The 17,655-nt window shown below is 45.7% G+C and overlaps 1 protein-coding gene across 1 annotated transcript in view; it reads left to right on the top strand.

Moving 5' to 3' along the window:
* LOC124023634 (kinesin-like protein KIF13A) overlaps window positions 1–17,655 on the top strand; it is a gene marked incomplete at its 3' end in the record, with an annotated part of 91,069 nt that overhangs the window by 51,879 nt on the left and 21,535 nt on the right. Inside the window, 4 exon segments of the mRNA XM_046337992.1 lie at window positions 1,593–1,707; window positions 3,925–4,137; window positions 4,888–4,998; window positions 5,114–5,248. Of these exon segments, the coding sequence (XP_046193948.1) occupies window positions 1,593–1,707; window positions 3,925–4,137; window positions 4,888–4,998; window positions 5,114–5,248 (574 nt within the window).

Raw genomic sequence — 17,655 nt, 5'->3', positions numbered from 1 at the left:
AGTCACTTTACAATAGTGCATCTAAAACTTAAGGGGGGTGAGAGGGATTACTTATCCTATCCTAGGTATTCCTTAAAGAGGTGGGGTTTCAGGTGTCTCCGGAAGGTGGTGATTGACTCCGCTGTCCTGGCGTCGTGAGGGAGTTTGTTCCACCATTGGGGGGCCAGGGCAGCGAACAGTTTTGACTGGGCTGAGCGGGAGCTGTACTTCCTCAGTGGTAGGGAGGCGAGCAGGCCAGAGGTGGATGAACGCAGTGCCCTTGTTTGGGTGTAGGGCCTGATCAGAGCCTGGAGGTACTGAGGTGCCGTTCCCCTCACAGCTCCGTAGGCAAGCACCATGGTCTTGTAGCGGATGCGAGCTTCAACTGGAAGCCAGTGGAGAGAACGGAGGAGCGGGGTGACGTGAGAGAACTTGGGAAGGTTGAACACCAGACGGGCTGCGGCGTTCTGGATGAGTTGAAGGGGTTTAATGGCACAGGCAGGGAGCCCAGCCAACAGCGAGTTGCAGTAATCCAGACGGGAGATGACAAGTGCCTGGATTAGGACCTGCGCCGCTTCCTGTGTGAGGCAGGGTCGTACTCTGCGGATGTTGTAGAGCATGAACCTACAGGAACGGGCCAACGCCTTGATGTTGGTTGAGAACGACAGGGTGTTGTCCAGGATCACGCCAAGGTTCTTGGCGCTCTGGGAGGAGGACACAATGGAGTTGTCAACCGTGATGGCGAGATCATGGAACGGGCAGTCCTTCCCCGGGAGGAAGAGCAGCTCCGTCTTGCCGAGGTTCAGCTTGAGGTGGTGATCCGTCATCCACACTGATATGTCTGCCAGACATGCAGAGATGCGATTCGCCACCTGGTCATCAGAAGGGGGAAAGGAGAAGATTAATTGTGTGTCGTCTGCATAGCAATGATAAGAGAGACCATGTGAGGTTATGACAGAGCCAAGTGACTTGGTGTATAGCGAGAATAGGAGAGGGCCAAGAACAGAGCCCTGGGGGACACCAGTGGTGAGAGCGCGTGGTGAGGAGACAGATTCTCGCCACGCCACCTGGTAGGAGCGACCTGTCAGGTAGGACGCAATCCAAGCGTGGGCCGCGCCGGAGATGCCCAACTCGGAGAGGGTGGAGAGGAGGATCTACTGTTAACATCCAATACCTCTACTGTTAACATCCATTACCTCTACTGTTAACATCCAATACCTCTACTGTTAACATCCAATACCTCTACTGTTTAGCTGTTATGTTCAGTAAATGTAATGGATCATATGATGATAGTCACTGTAATACAGGAAGTAAACTTCTGTTGGTTTTATGAAACTGTGAAATCCTGTTTTAGACATGTTTCATTGGTTGATGACTCTCTGATGCAAGACATGTATATCAGGATATATCATGGAGGTATGTTGAGTGTCTTTCCCCCTGTGTGTGTGTGTGTGTGTGTGTGTGTGTGTGTGTGTGTGTGTGTGTGTGTGTGTGTGTGTGTGTGTGTGTGTGTGTGTGTGTGTGTGTGTGTGTGTGTGTGTGTGTGTGTGTGTGTGTGTGTGTGTGTGTGTGTGTGTGTGTGTGTGTGTGTGTGTGTGTGTGTGTGTGTGCAGGTCTCTTACCACACTGGGCTGTGTGATCTCTGCGCTGGCGGACCAGTCTGCGGGGAAGGGGGGGAAGAATAAGTTTGTTCCTTACAGAGACTCTGTCCTCACCTGGCTTCTCAAGGTCTGTACTAACACACACCTCCTATCACTCTGGTCCTAGCTGTACTGTCTATTGATCAGGGTACTAACACACATCTCCTACCACTCTGGTCCTAGCTGTACGGTCTATTGATCAGGGTACTAACACACACCTCCTATCACTCTGGTCCTAGCTGTACTGTCTATTGATCAGGGTACTAACACACCTCCTATCACTCTGGTCCTAGCTGTACTGTCCATTGATCAGGGTACTAACACACACCTCCTGTCACTCTGGTCCTAGCTGTACTGTCTATTGATCAGTGTACTAACACACACCTCCTATCACTCTGGTCCTAGCTGTACTGTCTATTGATCAGGGTACTAACACACACCTCCTGTCACTCTGGTCCTAGCTGTACTGTCTATTGATCAGGGTACTAACACACACCTCCTATCACTCTGGTCCTAGCTGTACTGTCTATTGATCAGGGTACCTACACACCTCCTATCACTCTGGTCCTAGCTGTACTGTCTATTGATCAGGGTACCTACACACCTCCTATCATTCTGGTCCTAGCTGTACTGTCTATTGATCAGGGTACCTACACACACACCTCCTATCACTCTGGTCCTAGCTGTACTGTCTATTGATCAGGGTACCTACACACCTCCTATCATTCTGGTCCTAGCTGTACTGTCTATTGATCAGGGTACTAACACACACCTCCTGTCACTCTGGTCCTAGCTGTACTGTCTATTGATCAGGGTACTAACACGCACCTCCTGTCACTCTGGTCCTAGCTGTACTGTCTATTGATCAGGGTACCTACACACCTCCTATCACTCTGGTCCTAGCTGTACTGTCTATTGATCAGGGTACCTACACACCTCCTATCATTCTGGTCCTAGCTGTACTGTCTATTGATCAGGGTACTAACACACACCTCCTGTCACTCTGGTCCTAGCTGTACTGTCTATTGATCAGGGTACTAACACACACCTCCTGTCACTCTGGTCCTAGCTGTACTGTCTATTGATCAGGGTACTAACACACACCTCCTATCATTCTGGTCCTAGCTGTACTGTCTATTGATCAGGGTACCTACACACCTCCTGTCACTCTGGTCCTAGCTGTACTGTCTATTGATCAGGGTACCTACACACCTCCTGTCACTCTGGTCCTAGCTGTACTGTCTATTGATCAGGGTACCTACACACCTCCTATCACTCTGGTCCTAGCTGTACTGTCTATTGATCAGGGTACCTACACACCTCCTATCACTCTGGTCCTAGCTGTACTGTCTATTGATCAGGGTACCTACACACCTCCTGTCACTCTGGTCCTAGCTGTACTGTCTATTGATCAGGGTACCTACACACCTCCTATCACTCTGGTCCTAGCTGTACTGTCTATTGATCAGGGTACCTACACACCTCCTATCATTCTGGTCCTAGCTGTACTGTCTATTGATCAGGGTACTAACACACACCTCCTGTCACTCTGGTCCTAGCTGTACTGTCTATTGATCAGGGTACTAACACGCACCTCCTGTCACTCTGGTCCTAGCTGTACTGTCTATTGATCAGGGTACCTACACACCTCCTATCACTCTGGTCCTAGCTGTACTGTCTATTGATCAGGGTACCTACACACCTCCTATCATTCTGGTCCTAGCTGTACTGTCTATTGATCAGGGTACTAACACACACCTCCTGTCACTCTGGTCCTAGCTGTACTGTCTATTGATCAGGGTACTAACACACACCTCCTGTCACTCTGGTCCTAGCTGTACTGTCTATTGATCAGGGTACTAACACACACCTCCTATCATTCTGGTCCTAGCTGTACTGTCTATTGATCAGGGTACCTACACACCTCCTGTCACTCTGGTCCTAGCTGTACTGTCTATTGATCAGGGTACCTACACACCTCCTGTCACTCTGGTCCTAGCTGTACTGTCTATTGATCAGGGTACCTACACACCTCCTATCACTCTGGTCCTAGCTGTACTGTCTATTGATCAGGGTACCTACACACCTCCTATCACTCTGGTCCTAGCTGTACTGTCTATTGATTATTGGTCATAGGTGTGTATGTAGTAATGTAAGGAATATCAATAATATTCTCTTTCCACTGCTGTTACAGAAACAACTGCGGTACTAGCTCGAACTGTTCACATTCCCCAACACTGAAGTCTACATTATAACTGTCTATCAATTCAACTGTTTGTTCCTATCCCTCCCTCGGTGTTGCCAGGACAACCTGGGTGGCAACAGTAAGACGTGTATGATCGCCACGGTGAGCCCAGCAGCTGATAACTACGAGGAGACGTTGTCCACGCTGCGTTACGCAGACCGCGCCAAGAGGATCGTCAACCACGCCGTCGTCAATGAAGACCCCAACGCACGGATCATCAGAGAGCTCCGGGAGGAAGTGGAGAAACTCAGAGTACAGCTCTCTCAGGCTGAGGTAGGAGACACACACAGACGCGCACACACACACACACACACACATACCGCACACACACACGTACGTCCTGGCTGGTCCGTCCTGGCTGGTCCGTCCTGGCTGGTCCATCCAGACTGGTACGTCCTGGCTGGTCCGTCCTGGCTGGTCCATCCTGACTGGTCCTTTCTGACTGGTCTGTCCTGGCTGGTCCGATCTGACTGGTCCGTCCTGACTGGTCCGTCCTGGCTGGTCCGTTTTGACTGTTCCGTTCTGGCTGGTCCGTCCTGGCTGGTCCGTCCTGGCTGGTCCGTCCTGGCTGGTCCGTCCTGACTGGTACGTCCTGGCTGGTCCGTCCTGGCTGGTCCGTTCTGACTGTTCCGTCCTGACTGGTCTGTCCTGGCTGGTCCTATCTGACTGGTCCGTTTTGTCTGTTCCGTCCTGGCTGGTCTGTCCTGGCTGTTCCGTCCTGGCTGGTCCGTCCTGGCTGGTCCGTCCTGACTGGTCCGTTCTGGCTGGTCCGTCCTGGCTGGTCCGTTCTGACTGTTCCGTCCTGACTGGTCTGTCCTGGCTGGTCCTATCTGACTGGTCCGTTTTGTCTGTTCCGTTCTGGCTGTCCGTGCTGACTGGTCCGTTCTGGCTGGTCCGTTCTCGCTGGTCCGTCCTGGCTGGTCTGTCCTGGCTGATCCGTCCTGGCTGGTCCGTCCTGGCTGGTCCGTCCTGGCTGGTCCGTTCTGACTGGTCCGTGTGTGTCTCTGTGTGTCTATGTTCCAGTCTCTAAAGGCTCCAGAGCTGAAGGAGAGGCTTCAGGAGTCAGAGAAGCTGATCCAGGAGATGACCGTTACCTGGGAGCAGAAACTACGCAACACAGAGGAGATTGCTACGGTAACCTACACACTCACTCACATTCATTTAGCACATTCATATCACAAGGACTAAACCGTTGGTAGTAAATGTCTGTGCAGAGGTAAAATGACATGTGTTTGTTGTATTTCCACAGGAGCGTCAGCAGCAGTTAGAGAGTATGGGGATCTCCCTGGAGACGTCTGGGATCAAAGTTGGAGATGACAAGTGCTTCCTGGTCAACCTGAATGCAGACCCCGCCCTCAATGAGCTGCTGGTCTACTACCTAAAGGTACACAACCACAACACCAACCGCAACACCAACCGCAACACCAACCGCAACACCAACCACAACACCAACCACAACACCAACCGCAACACCAACCACAACACCAACCACAACACCAACCACAACACCAACCACAACACCAACCACAACACCAACCACAACACCAACCACAATCACAACACCAACCACAACACCAACCACAACACCAACCACAACACCAACACCAACCACAACACCAACCACAATCACAACACCAACACCAACCACAACACCAACCACAACACCAACCACAACACCAACCACAATCACAACACCAACCACAACACCAGCCACAACACCAACCACAACCACAATCACAACACCAACCACAATCACAACACCAACCACAATCACAACACCAACCACAATCACAACACCAACCACAATCACAACACCAACCACAATCACAACCACAACACCAACCACAACACCAACCACAACACCAACACCAACTACAAGCACAACACCAACTACAACCACAACACCAACTACAAGCACAACCACAACACCAACCACAACCACAATCACAACACCAACCACAACACCAGCCACAACACCAACCACAACACCAACCACAATCACAACACCAACCACAACCCCAACCACAATCACAACACCAACCACAATCACAACACCAACCACAATCACAACACCAACCACAACACCAACCACAACCACAACACCAACCACAATCACAACACCAATCACAACACCAACCACAATCTCAACACCAACCACAATCACAACACCAACCACAATCACAACCACAACACCAACCACAACGCCAACACCAACCACAACACCGACCACAACACCGACCACAACACCGACCACAACTACAACCACAACTACAACCACAACACCAACCACAATACCAACCACAACACCAACCACAACACCAACACCGACCACAACACTGACCACAACACCAACCACAACACCAACACCGACCACAACACCGACCACAACTACAACCACAACTACAACCACAACACCAACCACAACACCAACCACAACACCAACCACAATCACAACACCAACCACAACACCAACCACAACCACAACACCAACCACAATCACAACACCAATCACAACACCAACCACAATCTCAACACCAACCACAATCACAACACCAACCACAATCACAACCACAACACCAACCACAACACCAACACCAACCACAACACCGACCACAACACCGACCACAACTACAACCACAACTACAACCACAACACCAACCACAACACCAACCACAACACCAACACCGACCACAACACTGACCACAACACCAACCACAACACCAACACCGACCACAACACCAACACCGACCACAACTACAACCACAACACCAACCACAACACCAACACCGACCACAACACCGACCACAACACCAACACCGACCACAACACCAACACCGACCACAACACCAACACCGACCACAACTACAACCACAATCACAACACCAACCACAATCACAACACCAACCACAATCACAACCACAACACCAACCACAACACCAACCACAACACCAACCACAACACCAACTACAAGCACAACCACAACACCAACCACAACCCCAACCACAACACCAACACCAACCACAATCACAACACCAACCACAACACCAACCACAACACCGACCACAACACCGACCACAACACCAACCGCAACACCAACCACAACACCAACCACAACACCAACCACAACACCGACCACAACACCGACCACAACACCGACCACAACACCAACCACAACACCGACCACAACACCGACCACAACACCGACCACAACACCGACCACAACACCAACCACAACACCAACACCGACCACAACACCAGTACAGTAGACAGTACAGTAGGATGATGCTAGCCTGTAGTCTGTGTAGTAGACAGTACAGTAGGATGATGCTAGCCTGTAGTCTGTGTAGTAGACATTACAGTAGGATGATGCTAGCCTGTAGTCTGTGTAGTAGACAGTACAGTAGGATGATGCTAGCCTGTAGTCTGTGTAGTAGACAGTACAGTAGGATGATGCTAGCCTGTAGTCTGTGTAGTAGACAGTACAGTAGGATGATGCTAGCCTGTAGTTTGTGTAGTAGACAGTACAGTAGGATGATGCTAGCCTGTAGTCTGTGTAGTAGACAGTACAGTAGGATGATGCTAGCCTGTCGTCTGTGTAGTAGACAGTACAGTAGGATAATGCTAGCCTGTAGTCTGTGTAGTAGACAGTACAGTAGGATGATGCTAGCCTGTAGTCTGTGTAGTAGACAGTACAGTAGGATGATGCTAGCCTGTAGTCTGTGTAGTAGACAGTACAGTAGGATGATGCTAGCCTGTAGTCTGTGTAGTAGACAGTACAGTAGGATGATGCTAGCCTGTAGTCTGTGTAGTAGACAGTACAGTAGGATGATGCTAGCCTGTAGTTTGTGTAGTAGACAGTACAGTAGGATGATGCTAGCCTGTAGTCTGTGTAGTAGACAGTACAGTAGGATGATGCTAGCCTGTCGTCTGTGTAGTAGACAGTACAGTAGGATAATGCTAGCCTGTAGTCTGTGTAGTAGACAGTACAGTAGGATGATGCTAGCCTGTAGTCTGTGTAGTAGACAGTACAGTAGGATGATGCTAGCCTGTAGTCTGTGTAGTAGACAGTACAGTAGGATGATGCTAGCCTGTAGTCTGTGTAGTAGACAGTACAGTAGGATGATGCTAGCCTGTAGTCTGTGTAGTAGACAGTACAGTAGGATGATGCTAGCCTGTAGTCTGTGTAGTAGACAGTACAGTAGGATGATGCTAGCCTGTAGTCTGTGTAGTAGATAGTACAGTAGGATGATGCTAGCCTGTAGTCTGTGTAGTAGACATTACAGTAGGATGATGCTAGCCTGTAGTCTGTGTAGTAGACATTACAGTAGGATGATGCTAGCCTGTAGTCTGTGTAGTAGACAGTACAGTAGGATGATGCTAGCCTGTAGTCTGTGTAGTAGACAGTACAGTAGGATGATGCTAGCCTGTAGTCTGTGTAGTAGACATTACAGTAGGATGATGCTAGCCTGTATTCCGTGTAGTAGACAGTACAGTAGGATGATGCTAGCCTGTAGTCTGTGTAGTAGACATTACAGTAGGATGATGCTAGCCTGTAGTCTGTGTAGTAGACATTACAGTAGGATGATGCTAGCCTGTAGTCTGTGTAGTAGACAGTACAGTAGGATGATGCTAGCCTGTAGTCTGTGTAGTAGACAGTACAGTAGGATGATGCTAGCCTGTAGTCCGTGTAGTAGACAGTACAGTAGGATGATGCTAGCCTGTAGTCCGTGTAGTTTTATAGCTTGCAGTTGATTCCCCTTTAATCAGCACCTCTACACTAAATCATTTCTCTGGGGATGCGCCAGCTCGCTGCCATAGAATGTTGAAGTGTCATGTAAATGCATCATAATGCAGGAACTCTCTAACTACAGGGCTCTGGTTCACACTGCAATAGGATGACGCTATGAGAACACAGGAAAGGAAAGGGAGTGGACACATAGTCACAGCGCAGACAGACAACTGGCTCAGTGGCTGAGAGGAACAGACTGAGTCCCAAACAGAGCCCTATGTACTATACTGTATAGGGGGAGAGAGACAGAGCAGAGGGGCAGAGAGAGAGAGCAGAGACGCAGTGAGAGAGCAGAGGGGCAGGGTGAGAGAGAGACAAAGAGCAGAGGGGCAGAGAAAGAGAGCAGAGGGGCAGGGTGAGAGAGAGACAAAGAGCAGAGGGGCAGAGAGAGAGAGCAGAGGGGCAGGGTGAGCGAGCAGAGGGGCAGGGTGAGAGAGAGACAAAGAGCAGAGGGGCAGAGAGTGAGAGCAGAGGGGCAGGGTGAGAGAGCAGAGGGGCAGGGTGAGAGAGACAGAGCAGAGGGGCAGAGAGAGAGAGCAGAGGGGCAGGGAGAGAGAGAGAGCAGAAGGGCAGGGAGAGAGAGAGACAGAGAGCAGAGGGGCAGGGAGAGAGAGGGAGACAGAGCAGAGGGGCAGGGAGAGAGAGCAGAGGGGCAGAGAGAGAGAGAGTAGGGGGGCAGGGAGAGAGGGAGACAAAGAGCAGAGGGCAGGGAGAGAGAGAGACAGAGAGCAGAGGGGGCAGGGAGAGAGAGAGAGAGCAGAGGGGCAGGGAGAGAGAGAGAGAGAGCAGAGGGGCAGGGAGAGAGAGAGAGAGAGAGAGAGAGAGAGAGAGAGAGAGAGAGAGAGAGAGAGAGAGAGCAGAGGGGCAGGGGGAGAGAGAGAGAGAGAGAGAGAGAGAGAGAGAGAGAGAGAGAGAGAGAGAGCAGAGGGGCAGGGAGAGAGAGCAGAGGGACAGGGAGAGAGAGAGAGAGAGAGAGAGAGAGAGAGAGAGAGAGAGAGAGAGAGAGAGAGAGAGAGAGAGCAGAGGGAAAGGGAAAGGGATAGGGAGAGAGAGGCAGAGAGTAGAGTAGAGCAGAGCCTCCTTCATGCCTACAGAACAACAGGTCTGTGTCTGGGCCCCGGCCTGGACAGCCAGCCTGCCCTGCATACCAGTGTGGAATGACACCCACACACACACAATGGAATGAACAAGAGACTGACTTACTGGGGTTATGTTAAGTAGCTGATACAGCTGCAGGAGTGAAGGAGTGTCGGACATCCTCTGGAAGTGGGATGTTTGTTTAACTACACCCACTCTGTGATGAGAGAGGGAAAGACAAGGGGAGAGAGAGAGAGAGAGAGAGAGAAGGGGGAGAGAGAGAGATATAGAAGGGGGAGAGAGAGAGATAGAAGGGGGAGAGAGAGAGATAGAAGGGGAGAGAGAGATATAGAAGGGGAGAGAGAAATAGAGAGAGAAGGAGAGAGAGAGATAGAAGGGGAGAGAGAGAAATAGAGAGAGAAGGGGGAGAGAGAGAGAAGGGGGAGATAGAGAGATATAGAAGGGGAGAGAGAGAAATAGAGAGAGAGAGAGAGAGAGAGAGAGATAGAAGGGGAGATAGGGGAGAGAGATATATAGACGGGGAGAGAGAGATATAGAAGGGGAGAGAGAGAAGGAGGAGAGAGAGAGAGAGATAGAAGGGGAGATAGAGAGAGATAGAAGGGGAGAGAGAGAGAGAGAGAGAGAGAGAGAGAGAGAGAGAGAGAGAGAGAGAGAGAGAGAGAGAGAGAGAGAGAGAGAGAGAGAGAGAGAAGGGGGAGATAGGGGGAGAGAGATATATAGACGGGGAGAGAGATATATAGACGGGGAGAGAGAGAAATAGAGAGAGAAGGAGGAGAGAGAGAGAGAGATAGAAGGGAGAGATAGAAGGGGAGAGAGAGAGTTAGAGTTGGCAGAATCAGCTTTTTCACTGAGCTCACAGTCACTACTAAGTGACTGTTCTTGTGCAGTTTCTCGTCCCCATTGATGAAAGGAGAAAGCTGTTGTAGCAGATTAAAATGGCCTCATGATATCAGTGGGGAAGTAATGATATCACCAGTTATATAAGTGGTACATACCTGAGTCTGTGGGGAAGTAATGATATCACCAGTTATATAAGTGGTACATACCTGAGTCTGTGTGGAAGTAATGATATCACCAGTTATATAAGTGGTACATACCTGAGTCTGTGTGTCTGTGGGGAAGTAATGATATCACCAGTTATATAAGTGGTACATACCTGAGTCTGTGTCTGTGGGGAAGTAATGATATCACCAGTTATATAAGTGGTACATACCTGAGTCTGTGTGTCTGTGTGGAAGTAATGATATCACCAGTTATATAAGTGGTACATACCTGAGTCTGTGGGGAAGTAATGATATCACCAGTTATATAAGTGGTACATACCTGAGTCTGTGGGGAAGTAATGATATCACCAGTTATATAAGTGGTACATACCTGAGTCTGTGGGGAAGTAATGATATCACCAGTTATATAAGTGGTACATACCTGAGTCTGTGTCTGTGGGGAAGTAATGATATCACCAGTTATATAAGTGGTACATACCTGAGTCTGTGGGGAAGTAATGATATCACCAGTTATATAAGTGGTACATACCTGAGTCTGTGTGTCTGTGTGGAAGTAATGATATCACCAGTTATATAAGTGGTACATACCTGAGTCTGTGTCTGTGGGGAAGTAATGATATCACCAGTTATATAAGTGGTACATACCTGAGTCTGTGTATGTGGGGAAGTAATGATATCACCAGTTATATAAGTGGTACATACCTGAGTCTGTGTATGTGGGGAAGAGTCTGTGTGTCTGTGTGGGGAATGATATCACCAGTTATATAAGTGGTACATACCTGAGTCTGTGTCTGTGTGGGAAGTAATGATATCACCAGTTATATAAGTGGTACATACCTGAGTCTGTGTCTGTTATATAAGGGTACATACCTGAGTCTGTGTGTCTGTGGAAGTAATGATATCACCAGTTATATAAGTGGTACATACCTGAGTCTGTGTGTCTGTGTGGAAGTAATGATATCACCAGTTATATAAGTGGTACATACCTGAGTCTGTGTGTCTGTGTGGAAGTAATGATATCACCAGTTATATAAGTGGTACATACCTGAGTCTGTGTGTCTGTGTGGAAGTAATGATATCACCAGTTATATAAGTGGTACATACCTGAGTCTGTGTCTGTGTGGAAGTAATGATATCACCAGTTATATAAGTGGTACATACCTGAGTCTGTGGGGAAGTAATGATATCACCAGTTATATAAGTACATACCTGAGTCTGTGGTGGAAGTAATGATATCACCAGTTATATAAGTGGTACATACCTGAGTCTGTGTGGAAGTAATGATATCACCAGTTATATAAGTGGTACATACCTGAGTCTGTGTGGAAGTAATGATATCACCAGTTATATAAGTGGTACATACCTGAGTCTGTGTGGAAGTAATGATATCACCAGTTATATAAGTGGTACATACCTGAGTCTGTGTGGAAGTAATGATATCACCAGTTATATAAGTGGTACATACCTGAGTCTGTGTGGAAGTAATGATATCACCAGTTATATAAGTGGTACATACCTGAGTCTGTGTGGAAGTAATGATATCACCAGTTATATAAGTGGTACATACCTGAGTCTGTTATATAAGTGTACATACCTGTCTGTGGGGAAGTAATGATATCACCAGTTATATAAGTGGTACATACCTGAGTCTGTGGGGAAGTAATGATATCACCAGTTATATAAGTGGTACATACCTGAGTCTGTGGGGAAGTAATGATATCACCAGTTATATAAGTGGTACATACCTGAGTCTGTGTGGAAGTAATGATATCACCAGTTATATAAGTGGTACATACCTGAGTCTGTGTGGAAGTAATGATATCACCAGTTATATAAGTGGTACATACCTGAGTCTGTGGGTGAAGTAATGATATCACCAGTTATATAAGTGGTACATACCTGAGTCTGTGTGGAAGTAATGATATCACCAGTTATATAAGTGGTACATACCTGAGTCTGTGTGGAAGTAATGATATCAAGTAATGATATCACCAGTTATATAAGTGGTACATACCTGAGTCTGTGTGTCTGTGGGGAAGTAATGATATCACCAGTTATATAAGTGGTACATACCTGAGTCTGTGTGGAAGTAATGATATCACCAGTTATATAAGTGGTACATACCTGAGTCTGTGTGGGGAAGTAATGATATCACCAGTTATATAAGTGGTACATATCTGAGTCTGTGTGTCTGTGTCTGTGTGAAGTAATGATATCACCAGTTATATAAGTGGTACATACCTGAGTCTGTGTCTGTGGGGAAGTAATGATATCACCAGTTATATAAGTGGTACATACATACTGAGTCTGTCTGTGGGGAAGTAATGATATCACCAGTTATATAAGTGGTACATACCTGAGTCTGTGGGTTATATAAGAAGTAATTATATAAGTGGTACATACCTGATATCACCAGTTATATAAGTGGTACATACCTGAGTCTGTGTGGAAGTAATGATATCACCAGTTATATAAGTGGTACATACCTGAGTCTGTGTGTCTGTGGGGAAGTAATGATATCACCAGTTATATAAGTGGTACATACCTGAGTCTGTGTCTGTGGGGAAGTAATGATATCACCAGTTATATAAGTGGTACATACCTGAGTCTGTGTGGAAGTAATGATATCACCAGTTATATAAGTGGTACATACCTGAGTCTGTGTATGTGGGTACATACCTGAAGTAATGATATCACCAGTTATATAAGTGGTACATACCTGAGTCTGTGTCTGTGTGGAAGTAATGATATCACCAGTTATATAAGTGGTACATACCTGAGTCTGTGTCTGTGGGGAAGTAATGATATCACCAGTTATATAAGTGGTACATACCTGAGTCTGTGTGTCTGTGGGAAGTAATGATATCACCAGTTATATAAGTGGTACATACCTGAGTCTGTGTCTGTCACCAGTTAAGTATATATCACCAGTTATATGGTGGTACATACCTGAGTCTGTGTGGAAGTAATGATATCACCAGTTATATAAGTGGTACATACCTGAGTCTGTGTCTGTGGGGAAGTAATGATATCACCAGTTATATAAGTGGTACATACCTGAGTCTGTGTCTGTGGGGGAAGTAATGATATCACCAGTTATATAAGTGGTACATACCTGAGTCTGTGTCTGTGGGAAGTAATGATATCACCAGTTATATAAGTGGTACATACCTGAGTCTGTGTCTGTGAAGTAATGATATCACCAGTTATATAAGTGGTACATGTCTGTCTGTGTGGAAGTAATGATATCACCAGTTATATAAGTGGTACATACCTGAGTCTGTGGGGGAAGTAATGATATCACCAGTTATATAAGTGGTACATACCTGAGTCTGTGTGGAAGTAATGATATCACCAGTTATATAAGTGGTACATACCTGAGTCTGTGTGGAAGTAATGATATCACCAGTTATATAAGTGGTACATACCTGAGTCTGTGTGGAAGTAATTATATCACCAGTTATATAAGTGGTACATACCTGAGTCTGTGTGGAAGTAATGATATCACCAGTTATATAAGTGGTACATACCTGAGTCTGTGTCTGTGGGGAAGTAATGATATCACCAGTTATATAAGTGGTACATACCTGAGTCTGTGTGGAAGTAATGATATCACCAGTTATATAAGTGGTACATACCTGAGTCTGTGGGGAAGTAATGATATCACCAGTTATATAAGTGGTACATATCTGAGTCTGTGGGGAAGTAATGATATCACCAGTTATATAAGTGGTACATATCTGAGTCTGTGTGGAAGTAATGATATCACCAGTTATATAAGTGGTACATACCTGAGTCTGTGTCTGTGTGGAAGTAATGATATCACCAGTTATATAAGTGGTACATACCTGAGTCTGTGTGGAAGTAATGATATCACCAGTTATATAAGTGGTACATACCTGAGTCTGTGTGGAAGTAATGATATCACCAGTTATATAAGTGGTACATACCTGAGTCTGTGGGGAAGTAATGATATCACCAGTTATATAAGTGGTACATACCTGAGTCTGTGGGGAAGTAATGATATCACCAGTTATATAAGTGGTACATACCTGAGTCTGTGTGGAAGTAATGATATCACCAGTTATATAAGTGGTACATACCTGAGTCTGTGTGGAAGTAATGATATCACCAGTTATATAAGTGGTACATACCTGAGTCTGTGTGGAAGTAATGATATCACCAGTTATATAAGTGGTACATACCTGAGTCTGTGTGGAAGTAATGATATCACCAGTTATATAAGTGGTACATACCTGAGTCTGTGTCTGTGGGGAAGTAATGATATCACCAGTTATATAAGTGGTACATACCTGAGTCTGTGGGGAAGTAATGATATCACCAGTTATATAAGTGGTACATACCTGAGTCTGTGTGGAAGTAATGATATCACCAGTTATATAAGTGGTACATACCTAAGTCTGTGTGTCTGTGGGGAAGTAATGATATCACCAGTTATATAAGTGGTACATACCTGAGTCTGTGTGGAAGTAATGATATCACCAGTTATATAAGTGGTACATACCTGAGTCTGTGTGAAGTAATGATATCACCAGTTATATAAGTGGTACATACCTGAGTCTGTGTGGAAGTAATGATATCACCAGTTATATAAGTGGTACATACCTGAGTCTGTGGGGAAGTAATGATATCACCAGTTATATAAGTGGTACATACCTGAGTCTGTGTGGAAGTAATGATATCACCAGTTATATAAGTGGTACATACCTGAGTCTGTGTCTGTGTGGAAGTAATGATATCACCAGTTATATAAGTGGTACATACCTGAGTCTGTGTGGAAGTAATGATATCACCAGTTATATAAGTGGTACATATCTGAGTCTGTGTGGAAGTAATGATATCACCAGTTATATAAGTGGAACATACCTGAGTCTGTGTGTCTGTGGGGAAGTAATGATATCACCAGTTATATAAGTGGTACATACCTGAGTCTGTGTCTGTAGGGAAGTAATGATATCACCAGTTATATAAGTGGAACATACCTGAGTCTGTGGGGAAGTAATGATATCACCAGTTATATAAGTGGTACATACCTGAGTCTGTGGGGAAGTAATGATATCACCAGTTATATAAGTGGAACATACCTGAGTCTGTGTCTGTAGGGAAGTAATGATATCACCAGTTATATAAGTGGTACATACCTGAGTCTGAGGGGAAGTAATGATATCACCAGTTATATAAGTGGTACATACCTGAGTCTGTGTGTCTGTGTGGAAGTAATGATATCACCAGTTATATAAGTGGTACATACCTGAGTCTGTGTGTCTGTGTGGAAGTAATGATATCACCAGTTATATAAGTGGAACATACCTGAGTCTGTGTCTGTAGGGAAGTAATGATATCACCAGTTATATAAGTGGTACATACCTGAGTCTGAGGGGAAGTAATGATATCACCAGTTATATAAAGTGGTACATACCTGAGTCTGTGTGTCTGTGTGGAAGTAATGATATCACCAGTTATATAAGTGGTACATACCTGAGTCTGTGTGTCTGTGTGGAAGTAATGATATCACCAGTTATATAAGTGGTACATACCTGAGTCTGTGTGTCTGTGGGGAAGTAATGATATCACCAGTTATATAAGTGGTACATACCTGAGTCTGTGTGTCTGTGTGGAAGTAATGATATCACCAGTTATATAAGTGGTACATACCTGAGTCTGTGTGTCTGTGTGGAAGTAATGATATCACCAGTTATATAAGTGGTACATACCTGAGTCTGTGGGGAAGTAATGATATCACCAGTTATATAAGTGGTACATACCTGAGTCTGTGTGGAAGTAATGATATCACCAGTTATATAAGTGGTACATACCTGAGTCTGTGTGGAAGTAATGATATCACCAGTTATATAAGTGGTACATACCTGAGTCTGTGTGGAAGTAATGATATCACCAGTTATATAAGTGGTACATACCTGAGTCTGTGTGGAAGTAATGATATCACCAGTTATATAAGTGGTACATACCTGAGTCTGTGTCTGTGGGGAAGTAATGATATCACCAGTTATATAAGTGGTACATACCTGAGTCTGTGTGGAAGTAATGATATCACCAGTTATATAAGTGGTACATACCTGAGTCTGTGGGGAAGTAATGATATCACCAGTTATATAAGTGGTACATACCTGAGTCTGTGTGGAAGTATTGATATCACCAGTTATATAAGTGGTACATACCTGAGTCTGTGGGGAAGTAATGATATCACCAGTTATATAAGTGGTATATATCTGAGTCTGTGGGGAAGTAATGATATCACCAGTTATATAAGTGGTACATATCTGAGTCTGTGTGGAAGTAATGATATCACCAGTTATATAAGTGGTACATACCTGAGTCTGTGTCTGTGTGGAAGTAATGATATCACCAGTTATATAAGTGGTACATACCTGAGTCTGTGTGGAAGTAATGATATCACCAGTTATATAAGTGGTACATACCTGAGTCTGTGTGGAAGTAATGATATCACCAGTTATATAAGTGGTACATACCTGAGTCTGTGGGGAAGTAATGATATCACCAGTTATATAAGTGGTACATACCTGAGTCTGTGTGTCTGTGGGGAAGTAATGATATCACCAGTTATATAAGTGGTACATACCTGAGTCTGTGTGGAAGTAATGATATCACCAGTTATATAAGTGGTACATACCTGAGTCTGTGGGGAAGTAATGATATCACCAGTTATATAAGTGGTACATACCTGAGTCTGTGTGGAAGTAATGATATCACCAGTTATATAAGTGGTACATACCTGAGTCTGTGTGGAAGTAATGATATCACCAGTTATATAAGTGGTACATACCTGAGTCTGTGTGGAAGTAATGATATCACCAGTTATATAAGTGGTACATATCTGATTCTGTGTGTCTGTGTGGA

This window comes from Oncorhynchus gorbuscha, unplaced genomic scaffold (assembly GCF_021184085.1).
Source record: "Oncorhynchus gorbuscha isolate QuinsamMale2020 ecotype Even-year unplaced genomic scaffold, OgorEven_v1.0 Un_scaffold_1661, whole genome shotgun sequence".
In the NCBI taxonomy this organism is placed as follows: Eukaryota; Metazoa; Chordata; class Actinopteri; order Salmoniformes; family Salmonidae; genus Oncorhynchus; species Oncorhynchus gorbuscha.
This window is presented reverse-complemented; position numbering and strand designations above follow the sequence as displayed.